The sequence below is a fragment of the Myripristis murdjan genome, chromosome 12 (genome assembly GCF_902150065.1).
Source record: "Myripristis murdjan chromosome 12, fMyrMur1.1, whole genome shotgun sequence".
NCBI lineage: Eukaryota > Metazoa > Chordata > Actinopteri > Holocentriformes > Holocentridae > Myripristis > Myripristis murdjan.
In genome coordinates this window covers 528178-554376 of record NC_043991.1, presented here as the reverse complement: position 1 = coordinate 554376, position 26199 = coordinate 528178, and the positions used below count along the sequence as shown (strand labels likewise).

Below are 26199 nucleotides of genomic sequence, written 5' to 3'. Positions count from 1 at the left end.
CACCCCGCCTTGTTTCCTGTTCCTTCCCGTCCTTCCCTCCCTCTTTCCTCACCTCCTTCCTCCCCACTTCCTTTTTCCTGTTTCAATCCTTCCTTCCTTCCCTCCTCCCTTCTTTTGTCCCCTTCTTCCTTACTTCCTCCCCCTTCCCTCCCTCAACCCCACTTTCCTGTGTCCCTTTTCCCTCTTTCCTTCCTTCCTTCCTTCATCACCCCATCCTCTCCTAACTTACTTTCTTACCCTCTTTCCTTCCTTCCCTCCTTCCTCTCCGTTCTTCCTTCCATCTTTTCTCCACTCACCTCTTTCCTTCCATCCTTTCCTCCTTCCTTTGCTTCTTTGCTTCTTTCCTTTGCTCCTTTCTTTTCTTACTCCCTTCATTTCCTCCTTCCCCTCCACCTTCCCTCTCTGTCTTTTCTTCTCCCCTCCTTCCTTCCTTCCTCCTACTTTCCTGTTTCCCTTTCCTCCTTCCTTCACTTCCTTGCTTCCTTCCTTCGTTCCTTCCCTCCTCCCTACTTTCCTGTTTCTCTTTCCTCCTTCCTTCACTTCCTTGCTTCCTTCCCTCCTTCCTTCCCTCCTCCCTACTTTCCTGTTTCCCTTTCCTCCTTCCTTCACTTCCTTGCTTCCTTCCCTCCTTCCTTCCCTCCTCCCTACTTTCCTGTTTCCCTTTTCTCCTTCCTTTGCTTTGTTGCTTCCTTCCTTCCTTCCTTGCTTCCTCACTGCTTTCCTGTTTGCCTTTCCTCCTTCCTTCCTCTGCTTCCTTGCTGCCTTCCCTCCTTCCTTCCCTCCTTGCTTCCTCACTGCTTTCCTGTTTGCCTTTCCTCCTTCCTTCCTCTGCTTCCTTGCTTCCTTCCCTCCTTCCTTCCCTCCTTGCCCCGCCCCCTGCAGGCCAGGTGCAGCAGTCACACTCTGTTTCGGATCAGCAGCACGTCTGAGTGTAAGAGGGGGGAGCGGGTCGTCCTGTCCAGGTACCTGGCCGACGCCCACCCCTTCCACCACCTGGTCACCACACAGGTACGCAGCACACCGGCCTCTTATTATGGGATGGATCCTGAGCTCTGACGCTGTGGGGGCGGCTTTTAACTTGCTCCTTAAATAAAGTGTTTTACTGAGGATCACGACTTCCTGTGTGTGTGTGTGTGCGTGTGTGTGCGTGTGCGTGTGTGCGCGTGTGTGCGTGTGTGTGTGTGTGTCAGCACTCGGCGTACGTCCTGGACGAGCGCTTCCCCTGCGTGCCCGTGCTCAAGTGGGATCACATGATGGAGTCTCCGCCCATGTTCTGCCACGTGCTCCCTGGCTCCTCCCCCGGCGGCGTGGTGGGCGGGGCTAACAGCACCAAGCTCCTGCTGGGCTCCCAGAGGGCCCAGGAGATCACCCTGCTGCAGTACGCAGGTCAGTCCACAGGGGGCGCCCTCACAGCTCCGGCTGGTCTCTGGGAGGTTTGGGAGCAGAGCTGCACTCGGCCAGCAGGGGGCGCCGCTCCCATCCAAACACAGGGACTCTGGTTTAGTTTTTAATTAGGTTAAACACATTTGTCCTCTCTTCTTCTTTGTTTTTTTGTTGTTTTTCTTCTTCAGTGGTTTCTCTGGGTGTGAACTGAGTGTGTGTCTGTAGCTCAGACAGTCACTTCATCAATAAGGGAAAGAAAATTAATTGACAATTAATATTTGGGGCGTCCACAGAGCGACCGGGGCTCCAACCCCACCTCAGCCCTCTGCTGCAGATCCCCCCCCCCCCCCCCCCCCACACACACACACACACACACACACACACACACACCGTCTCTCTCTCCTGTAAAAAAAAAAAAAAAAAAAAGCAGAAATGCTGAAAAAAATAATCTTTAAAAAAAATAAAGAAAAAAGAAAAGTAAAACATTTTTCGACAGTCAAAATGTTACAGTCAACATCCATCGAGTTTCCATGGAAACGTCACCTATCACTGTCCCTCTCCCTCTGTGTGTGTGTGTGTGTGTGTGTGTGTGTGTCAGGTGGCAGGTCCGAGGCGTGTGTGACTCGGGGCCCCCCCCAGGCCCTGCTGAGGCCCCGGGACAGCCTGCAGCAGCTTCCTGTGCAGATCCCTCACCGCCTCGCCACGGCACGCAGCCGCCTCAGCACACCTGCTGCAGGTAGGGGTGTGTGTGTGTGTGTGTGTGTGTGTGTGTGTGTGTGTGTGTGTGTCCCTGAAGACAGAAGCTTGTGTGATGCCTCAGCTCTGACACAGACGGAGCGTCCAGCTGCCTCTGTGCTGTTTGATGTTTGATACAAATAATCAAGTAAACATTATTTATTATCATGTCGTTATTTAACTGTTAAATAATCATCATTTTAGCATTTATTAAAGATGGTTATTGTAAAGTTTGATCAAAAAGCCCAGTGAAGTTGGCGTGAGGACGTGACCCCCCCCTGTGTCTGCAGGTCTGACGAGTTTCCAGACAGTAGAAGAAGAAAGCGGCGAGGCGTGTCTGTGCGTCCTGCAGCTGACGGAGGCCGGAGACATTTTCTACCAGATCCTGCAGCCTCGGCCGCCAGAGAGCAGCCGAGCCGCCAGAGAGCGGGACGAGGCGCCGCCGCCGCCGCCGCCGCCGCCGCCGCCCGGCGCCACCCAGAGCACCAACCTGTCGGACTCTCAGTGGCCGGTGTCGATATCAGAGACGTCCAGCGACGAGGGCGTGGTCGGACCGACGCAGGCCGCCGCCACGCAGTCGCTCGTACCTGAAACGCCAGAGCGGGACCAGCAGGAGGCGACATCCGAATCCTCCTCAGACGAATCAGAGGCCAAAATGCGGCAGCGGCGCCTGAAGCGTTTCGGTCTGGACGTCGTCGTCAACGATGAACCCGAGCTCGAGGCGACGGGCAGCGTGGCGGACGACACGGAGGCAGCGACAAAAACTAAGAGCCGTGATGTTGAGGAAGCCGGCGCGAATCAGCGACCGCAGAGAGACGCCGCTGATGCCGACGGGGCGGGTGGAGTCGGCGCTCCTGACGGGCGGCGTCCCGAGGAGCTCAGCCAGGACGCTCTGCTCCGGTGGAAACGCTGGCTACAGAAACTGATGCAGAAGAGCCGCGATGACAAGCCCCGCCCACGCAGCCTGGAGCACGCCACGGTCAAGGCTGAAGACCTGCTGGGGCCGCCCGGGGACGCGGCGAGCTGCCCGCTGGACGAGGAGCGTCTGCAGGACCTGCGGCGAGACCTGAGGCGCTGCATGACCCGAGGCTCCCTGCTGGTGCACGCCGCCACCGGCCTGCCGCCTCCACAAGCCGTCCCCGTGCCCGACGCCGTAGACGCCGCCGCCTGGCCCGACGACCTCAGCCGGCGGCTCACGGTGTCGTGGCAGGGCGACGCGCGCTGGAAGGCCTGGTGGGAGGACAGCCTGGGGCTGAACCGCCAGGCCAAGGAGGCGGCGCTGAGGAGCAAGAGGAGGAGGCAGAAGGAGAGGCGGAGTCAGCGCCTGGAGCTGTCGGGCAGCTTCACCTCGTCCATCGGCCACCGGGACCTGGACGACTTCTCCGACTCCGCGGGCTGGTCGTCCGCCACCAGCCAGGGGGCGTGGTCCGACTCCGAGGGCGGCTTCTCCCAGACGGATGTCTGGTCGGAGCCCGGGACGCCCAGAGCCGCCGCATCGACAGACGCAGCGCCTGCAGAGGCCACACCCAGCAGCCTGCCGCCCGCCGCACAGCCCGCCGCGCCTCAGACCGCCTCGCCACCCGCCACACCTCAGGCTGTCTCACCGCCCGCCACACCTCGCAAACACCAGACCACTGCGCCACCCGCCTCGCCGCCCGCCGCACCTCAGACCGCCGCGCCGCCCGCCACACCTCGCAAACAGCAGACCAACCAGGCCGCCGCGCCGCCCGCCTCACCTGGCAAACAGCAGCAGCATCACCAGCAGGGGGCAGCGGCGAGCAGCTCAGTCGCACCGAAGGCCGGCCCGGCCGCCCGGAAGACCAAACCTCTGAATGACGACTACCTGAGCTCTGTGCTCGCATCACAGGTGGGCGGAGCTTGTCCTGCTGCAGGCGTAGACATGGAGTTAGTGCGGTGTATCACAGAAGCTCCTTTCATTAATCCGTCAGCTGACATTTCCTTTATGACAAAACAAACATCAGATATTGATTTTTCAGGGCTGATCCTGATTATCAGTAATCAAGGAGACTGATAACTAATATTCAGGGATTCTGTACTGAATTTGAAAATTACAGCATCTAAATTGACAGGATCAGAAACACCAACACTAACCTTGCTTCAAATTAACAAACATTATACATTCATATTTATAATATTTATTAATACCTGAGAATTTAAAAATAAATAAATAAAAGATACATACAAATAAAAACTAAAAAATACAGAAAACTGTGTTGCTGTAGCTACTATACTAAATAACCACCTAATTCAATATTGATTATTTAAATTTAAATAAATTAAACACAAATCCACTGGAAACAAAAACCGGAAAGTTTTTTTTTTTTTTTTTTTTTTTTAATTATTATTATTATCAGACAGTTGATACAAAAATGATACAAAGTTGACCAAAAAAATTGTACTGCATTGATACAATTTTATGTGAAGTTAATACAAAGTATAATAGAAATTTGAAAACTTGATACAAAATTACACAAAACTGATCACCAGGAGAAAAAGTAGCAGAAAAACAAACAGATAGATAGATTAAAGAAATCACTGGAAATTTTTGGAAAAAAAAAAAAAAAAAAAACTTTATTTAGAATTATGACAAATCAAAACTGTCCTATCAGTTTGTTTGGGCCCTGATCAGCCGGGACAGGTGATTGGTCGAGCTGTTGGTGTTTCACTGCTGCTTTTTAAATTAGAAAACACAAAAATACGCAGAAAAAGAGGAGGAGGATGATGATGATGATGATCTTGATGATGGTGATGATGATGATGATGATGATGATCTTGATGATGATGATGATGATGGTGATGATGATGATGGTGATGATGATGATGATGCTGTGTTTTCCCAGGAGTCTTCGTCCTCGCAGCCTCAGAGCTTCTACCTGGAGGAGGTGAGCTCCATGGACCTGGGCCTGCCGTCCTTTGGCTCCGCCCCCTGGCGCTCCTCGTCCCAGCGGAGCCTCAGGCCTGATCTGTCCCGGGACGGGCCCCGGGCCCAGTCGCTCTCCCAGTCGCTCTCCCAGGGTTCTCTGGGGCGCCCGGGGCTGTCGCAGTCCTCCCAACCCAAGAAGAAGAAATCTCGCATGGGATTTTGAGAGGAGGGGCGGGGCTTGTTGCTGTGCCAGACGCAGGTCACATCAGGGTCACGTCAGGGTCACGTCGGGGTCACGGGACGACATGTTCACTGCTTTTTCCTCTTGTCTCTGTGTTGTGGAATACTTTCCTTTGCCATGTGAGAATTTGGGAGTTTTTGGAGTTTTTGGAGTTTTTGAAGCGTCGTCGCCACGGAGACCAACAGGAAGTCTGTCCTGCGTCTCGGGCAGGACGCTCAGCTGGACGGACGGCAGGGATTAACTCTGAGGACCTGCTCTGTTCGGGGGGAGGAGCCGGCGTCCCGTCGGAGGAGCCCGGTGCTCTGAGGATCCTGAGGAGGTTCTGGAGGGACTGGAGCAGGATCTGAGCCGCAGACCAGCCAAGGTGGATTTGGTAGGAAAAATGGAATTTATTTTCCTACTTCCTGTGCGGTTCACTTTGCTGTGTTGTGACACACACACACACACACACACACAGGCTCTAGCCCGGGATGGGACGTCCCAGTGTCAGGTAACTTGGTGTTTGAGTGGGACAGCTGGAGCAGGATTCCTCACATGGCAGCGACACGGGACGTCTGCAAAATCAGAAATACAGCTCCCATAAAGGAACATTTCACTGTTTGTATTGGAAACGAGATGCAGATGAGAGTGTGTGTGTGTGTGTGTGTGTGTGTGAGAGAGAGAGAGAGGGCTCAGGGTGTCTGCTGGATTTATTTTTGTATTATTTCGTTGGATCTTGGCGTTGGTGGTGTGTTGACGCTGCGGGGCGACCGGCCACCGAGCAGCCAATCACACGTGACCTTTCATTTCTGCTGGAGCTGATTAATTGATGAGAAAATGTGATTAGAATTCTGATCATGTGATTATCAAGTAAAAACCCTTTTCTCAGAACGTCGATGCTCTGGCTGTCACCTGATTGGCTCTGAGGTAGCCACGCCTCCGTGAGCTGATTGGTTGTTTGAAAAGAAAAGTTTCCAACATGAACTTGATTGGATGATTTCATGTGATTTATTCAGTTTGCATGAAGCTCCTGCAGGAGGTTTCTGATGTAAACGGGACTTTGTGAAATGTCCCTTTAGTTTTGTCTGGGAATGAGGCAGCTGGTGTTTTCACAGGACAACAGAAAGAGACAGAGACAATGTATTAAAAATAATATTTTTTTATAAGATTGTTTTAGTACATGTGACAAAAAACAATAAATAAGTTATTATCTACAAACAACTATTCACAGATTTTTTTTTACATCATTTACATGGTTTTACAGTTTTTTATATTAACATTTTTTTTACATTTTATGATATTTTTTAGGCATTTTTTGCGACCCGTGGTCAACATTTAGTTCATACAACATTCCCTCTGAACAGCTCAACTCGTTTCAAACTTACACTACACACTAAATTGGCAATTTTAAATTTAACAATGGCCACACACACACACACACACACACACACACACACACACACACACACACTTCAGTCTGAGGTCGGTGCAGACGGGGCGGCGAGGCGTGCAGCCCCCACCGAACATCACTCAGCACATCCAATACAAAAAAAACACAAAACACACCTGTGCAAATTAAAGTCCACACACACACACACACACACACACACACACACACACACACACACACACACACACACACACACACACACTCCCTGACCTGAGAACAGCCTCTGCGTCTCAGATCCAGAACAGTCAGAGCGGCGGCGGCGGCCCGGAGAGGAGCCACACAAACACTGCATAAACTCCCAGAGTGCACTGCAGCAGAACCCTGAGGTCCGCCGCGGTGAACTCCCAGAGTGCACTGCAGCAGAACCCTGAGGTCCGCCGCGGTGAACTCCCAGAGTGCACTGCAGCAGAACCCTGAGGTCCGCCGCGGTGAACTCCCAGAGTGCACTGCAGCAGAACCCTGAGGTCCGCCGCGGTAAACTCCCAGAGTGCACTGCAGCAGAACCCTGAGGTCCGCCGCGGTGAACTCCCAGAGTGCACTGCAGCAGCAAGGCTCAGCTTCACGATGGCAAACTGAGTTCAGGAAACTGAGTGAGCAGATTTCATGGCCTGTTTTCTTTTCTTCTGTGGGCAGAAAAACAGTTGTGGCTTCTCATGGCCCCCAAAATAAAAATAAATAAAATACAATATAATATAATGAGAGAGAAAATTAAAATCTGTGGCATCTGTGGCTTCACACGGCTAAAAAAAAAATCAGAATAATTATTAAAAAATTCTGTGGTGTCATGCTAACAAATTATGGATTCTCATGGCCCCAAAAAATAAAGAAAAATAAAATAAAAGTGAGGTAAAAAATTCTTTTGCCCCACACTAACTCTAAAAATGTGGCCTCCCCCCCTGCATGTCCCGACCCCCCCGTGTGTCCCGACCCCCCCCTCTGTGTGTCCCCTCCGGGCCTCCGTCCGGGCCGCCGGCTGTGCTTTGGGCTGGAATGTGACGTGTCAACATGCACCAACTAGAAAACATCAAGACTAACATCTACAGGAAGAGTCCACACGTCTCAGCTGCCAGTATCACCCCCCCCCCCCCCCACCACCACCACCCCCAAAAGCCCCCAGGTGTGCTCCTGCCCCGGAGGCGGAGTCTTGACATTACAGCATCCTGATTGGTTTGTTGTAGTTCCTGTCGGCCCGGCTGCTTCTCTAAATTATTAAATTAATGAATCAGCTGAGCAGCCAGAGTCACAGGTGTGAGATGAGGCACGGCGGTGGGCGGGGTCTCAGGGCGCCAGGTGCCTGCGGAAGTGGGCGGGGTCTCAGGGCGGCAGGGGCTGGCGGAGGTGGGCGGGGTCTCAGGGCGCCAGGTGCCTGCGGAGGTGGGCGGGGTCTCAGGGCGCCAGGTGCCTGCGGAGGTGGGCGGGGTCTCAGGGCGCCAGGTGCCTGCGGAGGTGGGCGGGGTCTCAGGGCGCCAGGTGCCGGCGGAGGTGGGCGGGGTCTCAGGGCGCCAGGTGCCTGCGGAGGTGGGCGGGGTCTCAGGGCGCCAGGTGCCGGCGGAGGTGCAGGGGGAAGTAGGTCCCGTCGCCGTCGCTGCCCAGAGAGCTGCTCAGAGACTCCTCCCCCGAACTCATGTCCTCCCCCGAGTCCTCACTGCAGAGAGAGAGAGAGAGAGAGAGAGAGTCACACACTGATACACACACACACACACACACACACACACACACACACACACACACACACACACACACAGAGTCTGGAACGGGGCCCCTGAGTGTTAAAAGAAAATGAGCTGAAAATTGCAAAAGAGAAAAATGTTGGTTCCTTTTTTTGGTTACGTTGACGGAGCGATGACACAGAACAAAACCCTGACCTCACACACACACACACACACACACACACACACACTCTACTCTGCTGTGTGTTATCTAACACTGGCCTGTGTGTGTGTGTGTGTGTGTGTGTGTGTGTATTCAGCAGCCGATGTTTTTTTTTTTTTCTTCTTGTTTGCTGACTCATGAGCCAGCTGCTGAGTCATGTTATTGCCTGTGTCTGCAGGACGTTCTCCAACATGTTAGCTGAACAGCTGATCAGTTATGTGTGATTAATCAGTGTGATTGATTAGAGGCTGTTAACGTCCGCTGGCTGAAAGCTGGAGGGACGTCCTGCTGTGGGTCTTTCCAACATTTTTAACACTTTCTGGGTTTTTCTTGGGTTGTTTTCTTCAGGTCGGGCTCGGGACAGGGCTCTGTTTTGTCCCGGGACAGAAAGTCAGAGGATCTAAATGCACTGGAAGCTGTTAGTCTGACGTGCAGCTGCAGGGATCAGGGCCTTTGTTCTGTTGTTGTGGAGTTCAGTTTCAGCTGAGTAAAGTCTGACGCTGTGGAAACACTGTGGGACGTGACCGCTGACACACACACACACACACACACACACACACACACGCCCAGAGAGACAGAGAGGGGCGGGGCTGTGTGACGTGAGACTGGACCAGCTGACTGGACCAGCTGACTGCTGCTTCCTGCTGCCTCACGGTCACAGCCCCGCCCTGCCAACACGTCTGAAGGGACTGAAGCTCAACCCCCCCCCACCCCACCAGTTCAAAGCAGCTTCATGCAGTTTATCTTTATCTAAGTTCATTTACTTTAAGAAACCTGCACTAAGTCAATGATTCCTTTCCAAAAAAAAAAAAAAAAGGTGACAAGAAAATTAAAAAACAACTAACAGATTAAGAAAAAGAGAAGAATTAGTCAGAAAAAAACTAGAAAAAAGAGGAAAAACTGAATCATAGTGCTGGGGTGTGAAGTGTTAATGAGGGAGACGTGCTCCAGCAGAAACAGGCGCCGCTCAGGTGTTTTCCCACACAGGTGAGGTGAATGTTTCCAGTGTGTGACGCTGCTCTATTGTGAAAAGGGAAGTAGACGGTGTGTGTGTGTGTGTGTGTGTGTGTGTGTGTGCGTGTGTGTGTGATGACACAGCGGGCGTGCCGTCCTGCTTCTCTTACAACATGACGCCGTGTTACGTGAGCAGCGTCGGGTTTTTCCACGTCAGCCTCCCAGCTGATGCAACCTCAGACACACCGACTTGTCTGAACTAATAAGAAAAACTTAAAAATAATAAAGCAAGACAAGTCGGTGTGTCTGAGGTTGCATCACAAGACTCTAGGCTTTCCGATTAGAACATGCACATTCATGAGTCAAAACAGCAGCAGGCTGTATTTTTCAAAACAAAGGAAAGGAAATTTTGTAGATAAAAATGTGAAAATTACGACGGCGTATTCAGTCAAAAACATTACGGAGCCGCAGGAGGGCTCCAAGAAAAAAAAAAACCTCTGGATTTCCAAGGCTGACCTTGTAAATTTATGAGAAAAATAAAACCCCAAATGCTGAGATTAAAGCTGTAAATTTATCAGAAAAAACTTGAAATGCTGAGATGATAAAGTCACAGATTTCAGAGCTTTTTTTCTTGTAGATTTAATAATCTGTCTGTCAGAATAGTGGCCCCCTCCCAGCTCCATGTTTTTGGCCCTAACGCGGCGTGGCAGAAGGTGAAAGGTGTGTTCTGGGCTCTCACCTCTCGCTCTCGCCCCAGCCGCCCTCGGGGATGGTGGGCAGGTCGGGGGCGCCGCAGTAGCTGCTGTGGAGGCTCTGGGCGGTGCGGCGCGACACGATCCACACCAGCTTCCTGTGGTCGGGCTTGCTGCACTCGGGCGAGGCGTAGTCGGACAGGCACTTGGCCACCAGGTCGCACCAGTACAGCAGCTCGCCGTCCGGGATCTGAAAGCAGCGAGGGAGGGTCAGGGGTCAGAGGTCAGGGGTCAGGGGTCAGGGGGACAGCAGAGTCCCGTTCACATGAAACGGATCTGAACGTCTTCGCTCTGCAGGACGAGGGCGAGCCGGTTTAAAGGCAAGCGGTGGGAAATCCCACTCTGATTTCAAGTCCTTAAACGCCACTTCTTTTGCTCTGTATTTTGGTGCCGCCCCGAGGCCCCGGCTTACATAACTCCTGAAGCTGACACCCCCACCCCCCCCAACACACACACACACACACACACACACACACACACACACACCAAAACTGGGTCAGGTCACTGCACATAAAGAAGTGAAGGGCCCCTTGCTCCGGTGAAGGAAACCCCGTTCAGCCTCAACTGGTTCTCTGATTCTGTAGGGGGAGGGGAGGGGGGGGGTACCTTCAGGTGTCTCTGGACGTGGTGTGTGTGTGTGTGTGTGTGTGTGTGTGTGTGTACCTTCAGGTGTCTCTGGACGTGGTGTGTGTGTGTGTGTGTACCTTCAGGTGTCTCTGGACGTGGTGTGTGTGTGTGTGTACCTTCAGGTGTCTCTGGACGTGGTGTGTGTGTGTGTGTACCTTCAGGTGTCTCTGGACGTGGTGTGTGTGTGTGTGTGTACCTTCAGGTGTCTCTGGACGTGGTGTGTGTGTGTGTGTGTGTGTGTGTGTGTGTGTGTGTGTGTGTGTGTGTGTGTGTGTGTGTGTGTGTGTGTACCTTCAGGTGTCTCTGGATGTGGTGTGTGTGTGTGTGTGTGTGTGTGTGTGTGTGTGTGTACCTTCAGGTGTCTCTGGACGTGGTGTGTTATCTCCAGCATGTCCTGGGAGCGTCTGGCTTCCATCTCCTGCCTGAGCAGAGACAAGGCCAGGACGGACGGCTGCAGGGACACAAAACACACACACACACACACAGGTGAGCAGGTGGGACTCAGGTGGGACTCAGGTGGTACAGGACGGTGCGGTGAGGGTTTGGGTGACCCACCTTGGCTCTGGAGAAGGCGATGCGGCAGAGGCAGGCTCTCAGCTGGGCCTCCAGCTGCTCCAGGCTCAGGGTCTCCTTCCTGTGAGGAGGAGCAGAAGCTTCAGGTCACTCCTGTGCACCTCTGCACTCACACACACCTGGCCTTTTGATTTTACAACATCCTAGTTCAATATTTTAGGTAATTTACCTCTAATTTTGGGACACTTCTTTTTTTTTTTTGAAGTTCTGTGGCATGTTTATAGTATTTTTCTTGTCATTTGTTTCTGTTGTGATCTTTTATTCAGAGGAATCAGGTGAATGTGCTGCGGTTTCTCAGGTTCAAATCACCATATAAACAAAACAAAGTGGAAATCTGCTGTCACTAAAAATACTGTCATTTAAAAACCAAGCCTCCAGGCTGGCTGGTTTAAAGCAGTTGGATCTGCTGTTACATAACAAATCTTATCAGCAGGTTCAGTGACACAGGAGGCGCTCAGACAAACAGACTCACCTGAGCTGAGCGGCTCTTATCTGAGGTCAGTGATGGAACATAAAGCCAACAGAGGAGCGACAGGAGGTTTCTGACCCATTAAAGAGTCGCCTCGTTTTGAAAGGGTCTTGTGGCTGTTTGTCACCTTGGAAAGGCTGATATGAGCCGAGGGTTCACACCTTGATGTGAGCCTGAACCAACAGCGTCAGGTGTTTGGAGAGAAAACAGCGAGCCGCCCCGCCTGCTCTGCCACGTCACAACCTGTCACTCCGCTTCAGGAAATAGACCGCCCCAAAACAAAAGGCCAGCTGGGCGACTCCACCGGGGTTTAAAGGCTTATTTACTTCAACTGGGTTTGTTTGTTTGTTTTACTTAAAGCTATAGTTGTCCAACTTGTTTCAGTAATGTTCCAGAACAACAGCTGGCAGACGACCACACACACACACACACACACACACGGCAGGAACCCCAGAGGAAAAACTGAATATACGTACATATACTGAATATATGTGCTTTATTCAACTGACCTGTACATCTGTGATTGAATTAGTTATAGCACAAGCTCATTATTTTAGAAATGGTGTATGACATTTTTTAAATTAACATTTAAAAAGACAACATGTACCACCTGCAGTGCTCCAATGTACCACTAGGGGGATGCAGACCCCCTTTGAGAACCACTGCTTTAAGACTCTGGGTGATTAATCAGTTTATCATAAAATGTACTGACAGATGAACTGATAATGAACGCGATCATGATGATGTTTGGTTCTGAGTCTGGATCCACAGACTATTGAGCTGCGGCCCACAGATCTGCAGGCGTCTTTCCTGCTGTGTGACTTCATGCTCACCTGACAGTGGTGTGTGTGTCGGTGCTTACCTGTCGGTGGCGTGTGTGTGTGTGTGTGTGTGTGTGTGTCGGTGCTCACCTGTCAGTGGCGTGTATGTGTGTGTGTGTGTGTGTGTCGGTGCTTACCTGTCGGTGGCGTGTGTGTGTGTGTGTGTGTGTGTCGGTGCTCACCTGTCAGTGGTGTGTGTGTGTGTGTGTCGGTGCTTACCTGTCGGTGGCGTGTGTGTGTGTGTGTGTGTCGGTGCTCACCTGTCGGTGGCGTGTATGTGTGTGTGTGTGTGTGTGTCGGTGCTCACCTGTCGGTGGCGTGTGTGTGTGTGTGTGTGTGTGTGTCGGTGCTCACCTGTCGGTGGCGTGTATGTGTGTGTGTGTGTGTGTGTCGGTGCTCACCTGTCGGTGGCGTGTGTGTGTGTGTGTGTGTGTCGGTGCTCACCTGTCGGTGGCGTGTATGTGTGTGTGTGTGTGTGTGTGTCGGTGCTCACCTGTCGGTGGCGTGTGTGTGTGTGTGTGTGTGTGTCGGTGCTCACCTGTCGGTGGCGTGTATGTGTGTGTGTGTGTGTGTCGGTGCTCACCTGTCGGTGGCGTGTGTGTGTGTGTGTGTGTGTCGGTGCTCACCTGTCGGTGGCGTGTATGTGTGTGTGTGTGTGTGTGTCGGTGCTCACCTGTCGGTGGCGTGTGTGTGTCGGTGCTCACCTGTCGGTGGCGTGTGTGTGTGTGTGTGTGTGTGTGTGTGTGTGTGTCGGTGCTCACCTGTCGGTGGCGTGTGAAAGTGCTATCTGGTGGTACAGGTGCAGGAAGGTTAAGGCAGTGACGGCTTTGGACTTGAAGTTGAGCTTCTCGGCGACGATCTTCTCCATGCGGCTGAGGTCGGAGGCGGTGAAGCGGCACTGCCCGATGCGGATCAGCTCGTCGCCGGAGGCCAGGTCGCACTCCTCCTCCGTCACCTTGGCGGCCAGGTGAAGGCAGCTGAGGCTGACGCAGGACAGGTGCTTCGGCTGGATCTGAGGGGGAAACAGGCTTTGCTCAGTTTGTTTCCAGAAGAAATCTATTTCATTTATAAGTCAATTTAAAAACAAAAAAATAAAAAAGTACATGGAACAACCAACATGGAACCAATGTATATATGGACTAACGTTTAAATAGTGAAAGATATTAGGGGTCGGCCGACAGTGGATCTCTAAAGGCTCATGTAACAACAGTTTGGGCAGGAAAAAGCATTTCCATTAAATGAACATGTGAGCGGGTCTCACCCTCATCATGGCCAGGAATCTGTCCAGCAGGTTGACGGCCAGCACAAACGTCTGTGTGCTGTAGCCAAAGAAGCTGGTCAGGCTCCACAGATCCTCCACTTTGGCGTCTCGGCACTTGGCTGAGATCCGGCTGTCGTCCTGCAACGTACAGACGCACTTTACCGTCATTCACCTGCACAGCTTCCATTTCCAAACCTTGTGTATTGTCCCTGAGAGCAGCGTACCTGCGTGGCGGCCTCGATCAGGCTCAGCCCCGTCTCCCTGGGAAGGTAATAAACCTCTTGCTCATAATTCAGCTTCAGCTCCTTCATCAGTTTGAAGGCGTCCATCTCTCAACCGGCACAGGATGACGTTTCCTCTCGTTTCAGCACAGCGTTCCTACAGGTGGAGACACAGGAAGTGTGTGGCTACAGGTTACTAACAGCTACTCACACAGGAACAGCACATTACTACAACTTTACCTTCACCTGTCTGACAAAATCATCAGTCATTCTCAAAGGTTTATTTTCAGCCAGTACTTTTATAGGATTATTTAACTGGGAGGAAAAAATTTATATTTGAAGTGATGAAAGAATCAGTCGAAAAAACAAGTATCTGAAACGCAAGGGAACACGTTTTTATTTCGGTTCCATGTTTATTTGGTGTGTGCATGTTGTCTCATTAATTTGCACTGATCAGGAGTCGCGCTGCTGATTTCACTGCACTTGTACAACGACAAAGGCTTTCTACTGTGTTCTACTGTGTTCTACTGTGTTCTGCTGCCTCCCGTTTCCCTCTGTAGGTGCTGTTCATGTTTTGTATTTATGACACAGGTTTTTTCTTTTGAAGAGCACTTCGTGGATCTGGTTGTGGACATATTATCGGTATTATTGTAGTTATAATCCCGCAGGTCCAGCGGGCTGAGTGCGGCCCGGAGCCCCGGGGTCACAGCCCGGAGCCCCGGGGTCACAGCCCGGCCCCCTCCCCCCTCAGCTGGGCTCCGGTGTCAGGTTTCCTCGGTTGACGCCTTCCTTCGCTGCGCTACACCCAAAACAACCACTGCTTTCCCAAAGATTTAACATGAACAACCAGGAAAGCTGACGGAACATGAGATAATCCGTCGGTGAGTCCGTGTCGGTGTCGGTGTCGGTGCTGGGAGGCGGAGGCGGCTGGCGTTAGCCGGCTAGCCTGTTAAACCCCGGGAGGGGGGGAGGGGCCGCCGCTGCCCTTTATTACTGTCCCGAAATTAAACCACATTAACCGGGTTTTAATTCACACTGTCACCGTCAGAGTGCCAGCGGGGGCACTCTGGGCCGGGGCTCCGCTGGGTTCCTCCTCCGAGGAAAAACACAGACAGGAGAACCTGCGGCTCGGAGACGGAAACCCACCGGACAACAACAGAGAGGACGACAGGAGGAGATACGAGCAAACTGAGGCCACAAATAACAAACCAAAACACAACAAATAACAAATAAGATGAGAAGTCAGAGGGTCCAGAGCCCCGAGCTGCCGCCGGGTCAGGGTTCGGGTTTGGGTTTAGGGTTTAGGGTTAGGGGGTTGGGTTTGGTTTGTGTTGGTTTTCTTGACAGAGCGAAACTGAGGAAGAGGAGCAGGATTCTCGCTGAACACCGTGTTACATGTCGAGCTGTGCTCTCGGTCGAGGGCAAAAATAAAAGTGCACTTAAAAAAGAGATTAACGTTAACAACATGTTATATTTATATTTTTGTGCTGATGGTGTGAAATAAAAGAAGTTTCCGTCCGTCTCTTCCCGTTTCTTCTCTCTTCAGTTAATTAACGCTGAAAATCAAAGTGTCGCCGTGATTCTCAGGAGATTTGAGTTTGTTTACCTGTTGTTGACGGTTAAATCCACATAACTGTAGTGTTCCTCCGGGTTCCTCTGGGTTCCTCTGGGTTCTCCTCCTCTGTCTGCTTCTCCTTTCTCTGCTTTTCTTTTCTCTTTTGTTGATGTTCGGGGAGGCTCACGCCCACACGCTGACGTCCCGCGGCAGCAGCCAATCAGAGACCGGGATTCCAGAACAGGACCCGCCTCCCGCGTTTAACTCTACAACTCTGCGCTCCAGCGGCTTTTCATTCTGTTTTATTTTATTTTTTCCGACTTAGTTTCTACTTTAAATCAAAAGCGTCGGTCACCGCGGCCACCGCCTCCCCGTAATCACGCGGTAAGTCACGCTGTAGTGCACGCATCATGAGTGGTTACATGAGACAATCCCCCGTAACTGACGTTTCCATCGACCAATCAGTGAGCCCGCTTTTGAGGCGTTCAAATAGTCCGCCCAAAATGAGAGGATCTGATTGGCTCCTGGTTGTACCGAGGTAAGACGTCACCTCAGCATTACGTAGTGCTTTATCATGACCATTATTTTGCAATATAGATTTTTTTTCCTGTGGATGAAATGTTTTCTGAGAGAAATAAAGCAGACAAATGAGATCCATCTAGAACTAGAGAAGATCAAAGAGCCCAAGCAAAAGTTCAGAAAGACATGAAGCCCATTCATACCTCTGGTGTGTGTGTGTGTGTGTGTGTGTGTGTGTGTGTGTGTGTGTCCTGTGGGCTGGGTGGTGGGGGCAGGGCGGATATATCTTGTGATCTTTACAATGTGTACAAAAGCTTCATGTTAAACACTGTACAACGGTTGAAAATTCAATAAAAGCTGTTTTTTAAAGAGGAGAAATAAGATTAATGTGGTGCAAATAACTAAAATCTACACGCTGAGAGTCTGGAGTCTGATCTTCAGGTTAGTGCTGATGCTGAGGAGCGACTCGAAGATCAGCCAGTGAGCAGCTGCTGTGCTCTGCAGATAAAAGAACTGAACTGGGTTTGATCCCAAACAGCAAGCAGAACCAAATCACACTAAACACCACCAGGCATGCAGTGCCTTTCCACAATTAAAGTCCTCCTCAGGCAAACAAGCCAAATGAAAAAGGTAAATCTGACAGAAGGATCTTTCATCTTTCAGAAGATCGTCATAAACATCCACCAATATCATCTAAAATCAGCTGCAGAAATGACATCTGCTTGTGTGCTATAAATATAGGACACATTTACATCCAATGGATTTATGTCAACCTCAAATTTATTTTAAAAATACTACCATTTCATTTTTATCTTATTTTATTTATTTATTATTTATTTTTTATGATTTTTCATTTTATTTTTATTTCATTTTATTTTTATTTATTTATTTATTTCATCTATTTTAATGGTTTGTTTACATGTTTGTTTTGTCGTTGTTTTGTTTTTGTCTGGTCATTTTTAATATGTGTTTTTTGGTAGTCTTCTTGTAATTATTTGTGGGGTAATATTGTGGTAATTTGATTTTAAATATGTAGCTATAATAATTATATATACACTTCTCATTTATTTATTTATTTATTTATTTATTTATTGCTATTTTTCCAGTAATTTCTTCCAAATTTCATGATAAGTGGATGTTGTTGTTTATTTCTAACTTTCAGGAAATTTTCAAGTAGTTTGCCAGTTGCCTTTTTTCTCGTGTTTTTGGAAGAAATCAAGTGAATTTGCTGAGGTTTTAAAGAGCTGACCTCAGACTGCAGCCACCAGTGAAACTAATTTTGTAACTATTTTGCCTTTTAAATAAAAATCTTTTTACTGTAAAGCGTCTTCGAGCAGTATACAAATAAATTGTATTTTTTATTTGTGTATTTTTTTTAATCTTATTTATTTTAATTTAATTTATTAATTCGTTCATTTTATTTTTATTCAATTTTTTGTTTATTTATTATTTTTTAGATTTAATTTTTATTTTATATCTAATTTTATTGATTGACTGACTGATTGATTGATTGATTTGTCACTGTGAGTCAGAGGCAGGGCCGGTAGAACTCTTCCCCCCTTGTCTGGTCTGCTTTCATACAGGGGAGCTTTATGAAAGCCAGTTCAGGTTCTCAGGCAATCACCACTTCTGTGATTGGCTGAGTTTAAAGTGAAATGTAAAGTTTAGTTTAAAGTGAAATGTAAAGTTGAAAGTGAAATGTTTGCTGCAGCTCTGACGTCACCCTCAGCCCAGGAGTGTCTGGGTTTTACCTCCTCAGCAGGTCGGACGTCCTGGGAGACGTGACACAACACTGAGCGAGGAAGCTGTGTATGTGTGTATGTCTGTGTGTGTCGCTGTAGGACGCCTGTAGCCAAAATGACCTTTAGTAACCCCATCATGAATTTCAGGGGAATAACACAACCATTAGTGTGTGTGTGTGTGTGTGTTTGAAAGTGAAAGTGATAATACACACTCGGTGACACAGCTCAGCCTGTCAGGAGCTCGGAGGGCTTTTTATACGAAATATAACCTTGGAAAATAACAACAAGATAACTGAGGAGGTAAGACTCACAGAATCAGCCACTTTGTTTGAAATCACTTCTTATAAAACATTTTTATAGATCTGCTGTGTGCGTCAGTGCACTCTGTCAACTGTTTCCAAAGCTGCTGTAGAAATAAAGATTATTTAGTAACTACTCACAGTTTCCATAAAATACCTGAAAAAAACAGTTTTAGTACAGACAGTTACCATAAAGTACTATGATTTTTCATAACAGTAAATATTTGTGTAATTTCAGTTAATAATATTTAATGTCATTTTTAATTAAATTGTTCAGTTTTTCCTTTATTTTGCTCATCAGTTTTATAGAAATTAGTAGTATACATTAATAATATTTTTAAAGAGTGATATAGAGAGTAAAGAGTGATACAGAGTGATAGAGTGAGTGATGACATAACAGGCTTGTTTTGTGTTCACGCGCTGCCTGGAGGTGGGCGGAGCCTCTTCCTGTCTCTTCCCCCCAGTCCCCTCCTCGGAAGTAGACGTATCTGTCTATATTCCGTTCTTTTATTTTTATATATATATTTAAGAAACACCCTTTTCCCCCCAAAGTAGCACCATGGACGCCGGGATGGACGAGTGAACCGACGGACGGGACCCGGATTCCGCCTCTTTCCGTTCCCTTGTGCTTCGTGGACCGGATGAAACCCAAGTGTCGCTCCGCCGGGGAGGTAAGGCTCCGGGCTGCGGCTACTTCCTGGACCCGAGACGGCCCTTTAAATGCCCCTGATGTTAGCCAGCCAGCTAGCCAGTTAGCCTAGCCGCTCCGTAAACAAACTCAAGGCAGACTTGAGGGTTTTCTCTGTGAGCAGCTTGGATTTAATCCCATGTAGTCCTGTCATTAGACTGCAGCTGGATGCGGCTCCGTAGCGTCTGGGTCGGAGGACGCGGACATGCTAACCCGCTAGCTTGTAGCTGCGTAGCACCAAGGTACCTGAGTAGCTTGCTCCAGGGAATAGTCGGGGACGCGGTTATGGAAGGGAACAGTCATGAGAACCCAGAGAGAATGCACCTGCTGCCGGAACCTGCTGGTTCCCCGGAGAACCCAGGCAGTATGAAGACGAGCTTACTGTTGTTTTCCATGACTTAGACGGCTGCAGAGTGACTGTTTGGATGATGATCCCCTCCCACCTGCAGTTTGCGTTGCAGCAGAACCTGAGCTGTGACTCTGCTGAACCCCAGAGAAACACCAAGTGTCTCCAGGTCATAGACGGCACCCCGAGCCCTCCGTCACACAGCTCACACAGAGGGATCGATACTTTATTGATCCCAAATTGGTAAAGTCTTTATTCCAGCAGCAGGAACCAGAGCAGAACCCCAACCTGCCTGAGAGCCGGGCAGAGAAACACATCTGAGGAAAGATTAGTAAACACAACAACAGAAAATAAAGATAGATAGATAGATAGATATACTTTATTGATCCCAACCAGGGAAATTCTGGAAAGTGAATCAGTACAAAGAACATAAGATACAGAGACAATAAACCCTTAGCATACCCCTTTAAGAGCAATAAAGAAATAAAATGAGTTAATATGAGTGACTCACCTTCACAGTCACAGTCTGTCTCACATCTGCAGCACACAACATGTGTGGAGAATAGATGTGTACTTTTAATGCATAATAATATAAAATAATTTATGTAATTTCCATGTGGCAGTTGTAATGATGATGAAATGCAGCTGCTTATGCTGATGCTGATGTTGATGTTGACCAAGCGGCGGCCCCCGGTCCAGCTGGGGGTCCTCCTGTGCTGAGCTGCAGGCCAACATCTCCAGGCCTCTGACAAGAAGCTCTGAGCAGCTGTGACCTCTGCCCTCGCTCGGGCCGCCGTGTCGGATCAGGAGGAGAGAAGCCAACACATCACGTGTCACATGACCCTGAGCGTGTCACATGACCCTGAGCGTGTCACATGACCCTGAGCGTGTAACGTGACCCTGAGCTTCATGTGAAGTTGGACAAACTGCGTCCGGTCCGTCAGTCTGTCCTCTCTCTCGCGTGCAGATGTTCGCTCAGGTAGCTTCGTGCCGCTGCCGTGTGACGTGGCGCTGAGGCCGGCGCCGACACCTTCTGGCTGATCCTGTCTGATACCTGAGAAAAGTTTTATTCAGCAGACGCCATCACTGTGCTGGAGGCAGGACTGCTCCACTGAGGAGTTCAATTAAAGGAATATTCCAACATTTTCCCCAGACTGAGACCAGATGTTGGACACCATCTTCTCCTCTGTACATCCAGTGGGTCAGTTCCTATGGGTAGCATTTCCTGTTAGCTTAGCATAAAGACTTGAAGTCTATGGGAGTCATTAGCCTGGCTCTGTGAAAGTGAAAAAATAAAGTTGCAGCAGCTCTGAAGTGGTCTGAGTTACACAGTGGGCCATGTGGGTTTGAAATGCACAGCTAGACACTGAGCATCTTAACAAGCCTTGAGCCAAAATGAGCAAGAAATCAGTAAAAAGTTACAAGAAAATGGCCTGTAGTTTTTAAGTGTTTTATTACTTACACTTTTCTTATGTACTGTAAAAAGGTATTTTTAGATCAAATATATAACACTCCTTAAGACCAGAGGTATTTTTAAATTTTGCTGTTTTTAAAATTGTTAATTTTTGTAGCAAGGACCTTTGTTTTTTTTTTTTTAATGAGCTGGAGCATCACAGGTGACGTCTTCTCAGGATCTGCAGTCACAAACAGATGAAGGCAGGTTCAAACACTGAGCAGACTCTGCTGTGTCACATGGCATGATGGAGTGTGTGTGTGTGTGTGTGTGTGTGTGTGAGACGTGGAGCTGCTGCAGGAGCTCCGTCCTCAGGCTGCAGGAACATCTGGATCTGTGGTGTGGCGTCGTCACGCTCACGCAGCTGTTCCCCCGCTGCACCGTCATGTAGGGATTTGCTTCAGCTGAGGGAAAATACACTACTCACAAAAAGTTAGGGATATTTGACTTTTGGGTGAAATTTATGGAAAATGTAAAAAGTTCACGCTACAGTGATATTATATCATGAAAGTAGGGCATTTAAGTAGAAGCATACACTGGTGATTTCCTCATCTCAAACAATTTATTGAAACAAAAGCCAACAACAGTGGTGGATATACCACAACAAAAAATGTCATTGAACAGTTGGACATGTGCATTCAGAAGTTTACAGAAGGTCACATTAAGTTCACCTGTAAAGGTTATAATGCATTTTAGGTTCATCCTGAAATTTCACCCGAAAGCCGAATATGCCTAACTTTTTGTGAGTAGTGTATGTTTGTGTGGCTGCGTCTGGTCACAGAGCTGCTCATTACGAACAGCCAGACGTCTTTACATTCACCTGCTCAGAGAGGAGGGATGGCTGAAGCTCTGGAGAGGACGTCTGTAGTTTCCAGAACAGTAACTCAGAACACGCTGCTGCATGGGCGCCTGTGGAACCACCTTAACCGAGCGGCTCCGTCAGCCTCCCAGTAAAACCTGCTCATCAGTGCAGCTGCAGCTCCAGCAGAGCCGCTCTGACTCCGTCCATCCTGCAGACCAGAGGACACCTGGCTGTGGACAAACACCTGGAGTCTCCAGCCACCTGCAGTCCTCACCTGCTCGGACTCTGCTGAGGATGATTGACAGCTTGAATCACAGAACCTCAGAGCCAATCAGCTGCAGGAGGCGTTGCCCTTATTCACGACGTGTTAAAACATATATATTATATATGCCATATAAAGCCAACTCTTTAGAAAAAACGTTGGGAAGGGTAATTTATCAGTCACAGAGCCATAATTCACTCTGTTCAGGTTCAGGTGCATCCCTGATATTTCATGTCAGTGTGAAGAGGAATATGAAAACGTCCTGTGACGTCCCGTGTGTGTCGGTGCTGTATCATGACTCGATGTTTGAATGGGAGCGGTGAGGGGAAGCGGGGCCGTGGCCGGTGTTGTTCGAGGCTCCTCAGGCGGGTCGGATTTGATTTGAAACTTGGTTTAGGAGCGGCTAAAACTTTTTCTTTCTTTGTTTTCTTGTTTATTTGCTTGAATGTGATTGTCTGAATTGTGTTGTTGTACTTGTGTTGGTGTTCTGTAAAAAATAAAATTAATTAAAGATTCAAGCTGCGGTCCGGCTTTGGAGCAGGACCCCCGGCTGAGGGCCTGACTGTGAACTGAGCCGGATGTTGGTGTTCCCTGCAGGTCGCTGTATCCAGTGGGGAGGTCGGCTCAACCAGGGCAGGTAGGGATGAAGTTTTCCGAACCCTGGGAAGGCCAGAGGCTGTCTTTTCTCCTGGAGAAGGCCGCCTCTAGGGAAGCCAAGATGTGGAAGGTCTACGTGCCAAAGAAGCCCTCCTCACAGGTCAGCACCCCGCCTGTCCGAACCCTCACCAAAACTACACAGACGTTAACCGCACAGCTGTCACAAAATATCCTGATGAAATATTATCTTAATCAGCACATGAAAAGGAGACCACAGGCTTTTAAACTTTAAACAGAAAGCCACTCTGATATGAAAATATATTTTGGTTTGTGTTCGTTATGGAACTGTCCAGGTGTCGTAACCTGTCAAATCAATTAAACCGTCATGTTCAAAACATCAATCAATAATCAGTGCTACAGATTCTTGCCTGGTGGATTAGCCCTTTGACTCCTGAGACAGCTCACTGGATTTCTGTCAGAAACAAGCAGGGAGGAAAAGCTGCCGAGCAAATTAGTAAGTAAAATAATAATAATAATAATGATTTATAAAATACAAAGAAAAAAAGTACAAAATACAAAAAATACAAGAAAATGGTCATAAAATTAGAAAACAATACCTGACAAGCATAAATATTTACTTTTTTTTTTTTTTACAAATTATTATAAAAATTATATATGTAAAGGTCAGATCAGTGTTGAAACTGTCACTTGTTTAAACTGTCCCTCGGAGGTCCCCAGACCCCACTTTGAACACCCCTGCACGTTACAGCGGATGACATGTGACCATGGTAACGTGTTACAGCAGACACCCTGTTACCATAGTAACGTGTTACAGCAGATAACATGTTGCGTCCCAGGTGTTGCCACAGTGAGTCACTGAAAAAAAAAAAAACGAGAAGGCGGAGCTTCACACCTCTCACACCTCTGACTCAGAGGACACCCGTCATCATCATCATCATCATCATCATCATCATCATCATCATCACCATGTGTCATCAGTGCCAGCAGGTCTGGCCTGGTGCTCACGTCCTGCTGAAATGACACTCTGTCTGTTTTTTAGAAAGAAAGAACCTGAACATCAGCAAGAAATTAGTTTTTTTAAAAAGTCAGTGGGGCTGCAGAGTTCATGGAAATCCCTCAAACCCTCACCACAGGTGTGCACAGCGGCTTCAGTGTCTCACTCCAGCTGAAGTGTGACTGTACTTTTCTAAATGAAGCCACAGAGACGCTCTGGACTGCAGATGCTTTTCTCCTGATGTAAAAAAACAGCATGACCCCAGCAGCGATCACATCATCCTCATTTTACTTGTTTTTTCCAGTAAAAATGAAAATTATGATGCCGTTTTCCCACTAAAATCCCACTAAGTGCTATTGTAATTACAATATCCGTCTAAATATTCACGATATGATTGTTGTTTTCCCATAAAGTGCAGGCCTGTGTGTCTCTGAGCTGGAGCCCGGCAGGGGATTGTGTAACCAGCAGCGGCGGGGTTAAAGGTCACAGCGCAGCAGACCTGATTACCTTATTAGCCTGCTGACCTGCAACCCGACACGCAGCCCGCTCACCCCCTGCTGGACAGACAGGCAGACAGACAGACAGACAGACAGAGACAGACAGGCAGACAGACAGACAGGCAGGCAGGCAGACAGACAGACAGGCAGGCAGACAGACAGACAGACAGGCAGGCAGACAGGCAAGCAGACAGACAGACAGACAGACAGGCAGGCAGACAGACAGACAGAAGGAGAACATTTCACACACGTTGTAGGTTCTTCAGCCCCCACTTTCATTCAGGCTTGATTTTAGTTAATCACAGTTTTTGTACTATACTTTTAGTTAAGAAACTGCAGTTTTATTTATTTATTTAGTCATTTTATTTGTTTTTGCTTGTTTTGCATTGTTTTATAGTTCATTGTTCTATTCTCCTGTTGGTGCCTATTTAAATGGCCAGTATTTTTATTTATTTATTTTTTTTTTTTGCTTGAATGTAAAGCACGTGGAGCTGCATTCCATGAGAAGTGAATTTGAAAAGTAGAATAAATAAATAAAATTTGATTTAATTCATAAACCATAACCAGGTCTGTTCCAAACACCTTAGACTGTGCTTGACCTGGAAACACAGGGTTTGTGTGTCTGCAGGCCAGTGACCGCACACACAGGATTAAGAGCTGCGACTGCACCTGGCAATTGTTTTCAACATTGATTAATCTATGGATTATTTTCCCCTTTAATTGATTAGTTGGTTGATCCATAAAACAAAAGAACATGGTGGAAAATGTTGAGCACAAACACATTTTTTCCAGTTGGCAGGAATAGACAGCAGCAGTGGTTAGACGGGTTTTCAAAGTGGGGTCCGGGGCCCCCAGGAGGTCCTCAGCAAAATGAGGAGGAGATTAATTTCACGGGACCAGGCGGTGTGTGTTGTTGTTGTTGTTGTTGATGTTGTTGATGTTGTTGTTTACGTTGTGTTGCAGGATACAGACGTCTCTCCGGCCCAGCGGGACGAGGCGGTGTGTGTTGTTGTTGTTGTTGTTGTTGATGTTGTTGTTTACGTTGTGTTGCAGGATACAGACGTCTCTCCGGCCCAGCGGGACGAGGCGGTGCGCTGGCTGACGGAGCTCCACGGTCGCCTGCAGCTGTACCCAGAGACTCTGGTGCTAGCTGTTAGCATCCTGGACCGCTTCCTAGCTCCTATAAAGGTAAACAACACTGTCACTGCTGCATAGCAACCACCTAGATACACCTTAGCAACCACCCCTGCAACACCATAGCAACCACTTAGCTACACTTGAGCAACCAGTGACAATGCCACAGCACCCACCTCCACAACACCACAGTGACCACCTAGCAACACCTTAGACCCCACCTCTACAACACCATAGCAACCACCTAGAAACACCTAAGCAACCACTGACGACACCATAGCAACCACCAACAATGCTATAGCAACCACCTAGTAATATCATAGCAACCTGCCACAAAACCATAGCAACCACCAACAATGCTATAGCAACCACCTAGTAATATCATAGCAACCTGCCACAACACCATAGCAACCACCAACAATGCTATAGCAACCACCTAGTAATATCATAGCAACCTGCCACAACACCATAGCAACCACCAACAATGCTATAGCAACCACCTAGTAATATCATAGCAACCTGCCACAACACCATAGCAACCACCCACAAGAGCAAAGCAAAGCAAAGCAGCGAGCGCGCACGAGCGCGCAGTCTCATGCAGCGAGCGCGCACGAGCACGCAGACTCATGCAGCGAGCGCGCACGAGCATATGCACTCATGCAGCGAGCGCGCACGAGCATGCAGACTCATGCAGCGAGCGCGCACGAGCATGTGCACTCATGCAGCGAGCGTGCACGAGCATGCGCACTCATGCAGCGAGCGTGCACGAGCATGTGCACTCATGCAGCGAGCGTGCACAAGTGCATCTGTTTGACTGGACTCCATGTTTCTGTGCACAGACACTTCCTCTGTTTTAGCAGCTGACATGATCATCAGAACAGAACAGACTGCAAAAGATGGCTGCTCATCTGACTGACTGACTGACTGACTGACTGACTGACTGACTGACTGACTGATTACATGATTGATTGACTTGTGTGTCCGCAGGCTCGCCCAAAATATTTGCGCTGTATCGCCATCGCCTGCTTCTTCCTGGCTGCCAAGACCTGTGAGGAGGATGAGGTGAGA

The 26199-nt window shown here is 48.8% G+C and overlaps 3 protein-coding genes across 7 annotated transcripts in view; 2 read left to right on the top strand and 1 right to left on the bottom strand.

Annotated features, from left to right (window-relative positions):
* taf1c (TATA-box binding protein associated factor, RNA polymerase I subunit C) overlaps positions 1-26199 on the top strand; it is a 42814-nt gene that overhangs the window by 8926 nt on the left and 7689 nt on the right. Inside the window, exons 11-15 of one of the 2 annotated variants that reach the window (XR_003929047.1) lie at positions 883-1008; positions 1191-1386; positions 1982-2119; positions 2409-3985; positions 4980-5892. Coding sequence is in view for 1 of the 2 variants with exons in the window: in XM_030064731.1 (XP_029920591.1) it covers positions 883-1008; positions 1191-1386; positions 1982-2119; positions 2409-3985; positions 4980-5225 (2283 nt within the window). In the remaining variant the exon portion in view is untranslated. Of the gene's footprint in view, positions 1-882; positions 1009-1190; positions 1387-1981; positions 2120-2408; positions 3986-4979; positions 6441-26199 lie in introns of those variants that run through there. The other variant, XM_030064731.1, reaches the window with a different exon arrangement.
* On the bottom strand, positions 6392-16114 carry ccng2 (cyclin G2). 2 transcript variants are annotated; one of them, XM_030064739.1, is made up of 9 exons: positions 15829-16114; positions 14226-14382; positions 14002-14139; positions 13502-13752; positions 11433-11511; positions 11230-11328; positions 10238-10440; positions 7601-8317; positions 6392-7476 (listed from the first exon to the last, which is right to left on the bottom strand). In XM_030064739.1, the coding sequence occupies exons 2-8, from the start codon at positions 14328-14330 to the stop codon at positions 8203-8205; spliced, it is 990 nt and encodes a 329-aa protein (XP_029920599.1). In that variant the 5' UTR covers positions 14331-14382; positions 15829-16114; the 3' UTR covers positions 6392-7476; positions 7601-8202. The 2 variants fall into 2 exon arrangements, with proteins under 2 accessions (XP_029920599.1, XP_029920598.1); XM_030064738.1 differs by having other exon boundaries at positions 14226-14379; positions 15829-16113.
* ccni (cyclin I) overlaps positions 18773-26199 on the top strand; it is a 31263-nt gene continuing 23836 nt past the window's right edge. For 2 of the 3 annotated variants that reach the window (XM_030064735.1, XM_030064733.1), the window contains exons 1-4: positions 18774-19008; positions 22486-22645; positions 25051-25185; positions 26119-26193. In XM_030064735.1, coding sequence (XP_029920595.1) covers positions 22532-22645; positions 25051-25185; positions 26119-26193 — 324 coding nt within the window. In that variant the 5' untranslated portion in view covers positions 18774-19008; positions 22486-22531. Of the gene's footprint in view, positions 19009-22485; positions 22646-25050; positions 25186-26118; positions 26194-26199 lie in introns of all 3 variants that reach the window. The other variant, XM_030064734.1, reaches the window with a different exon arrangement.

Bases quoted from the DNA above. Each gene is read 5' to 3' on its own strand.
- ccng2 (XM_030064739.1), bottom strand. From the start codon at position 14,330: ATGGACGCCTTCAAACTGATGAAGGAGCTGAAGCTGAATTATGAGCAA. The intron at 13,753-14,001 runs GTGAGACCCGCT...TTTCCCCCTCAG, and splicing joins GATTCCTGGCCATGATGAGG to ATCCAGCCGAAGCACCTGTC. The intron at 11,512-13,501 runs GTGAGCACCGAC...TCCTCCTCACAG, and splicing joins CTTTCACACGCCACCGACAG to GAAGGAGACCCTGAGCCTGG.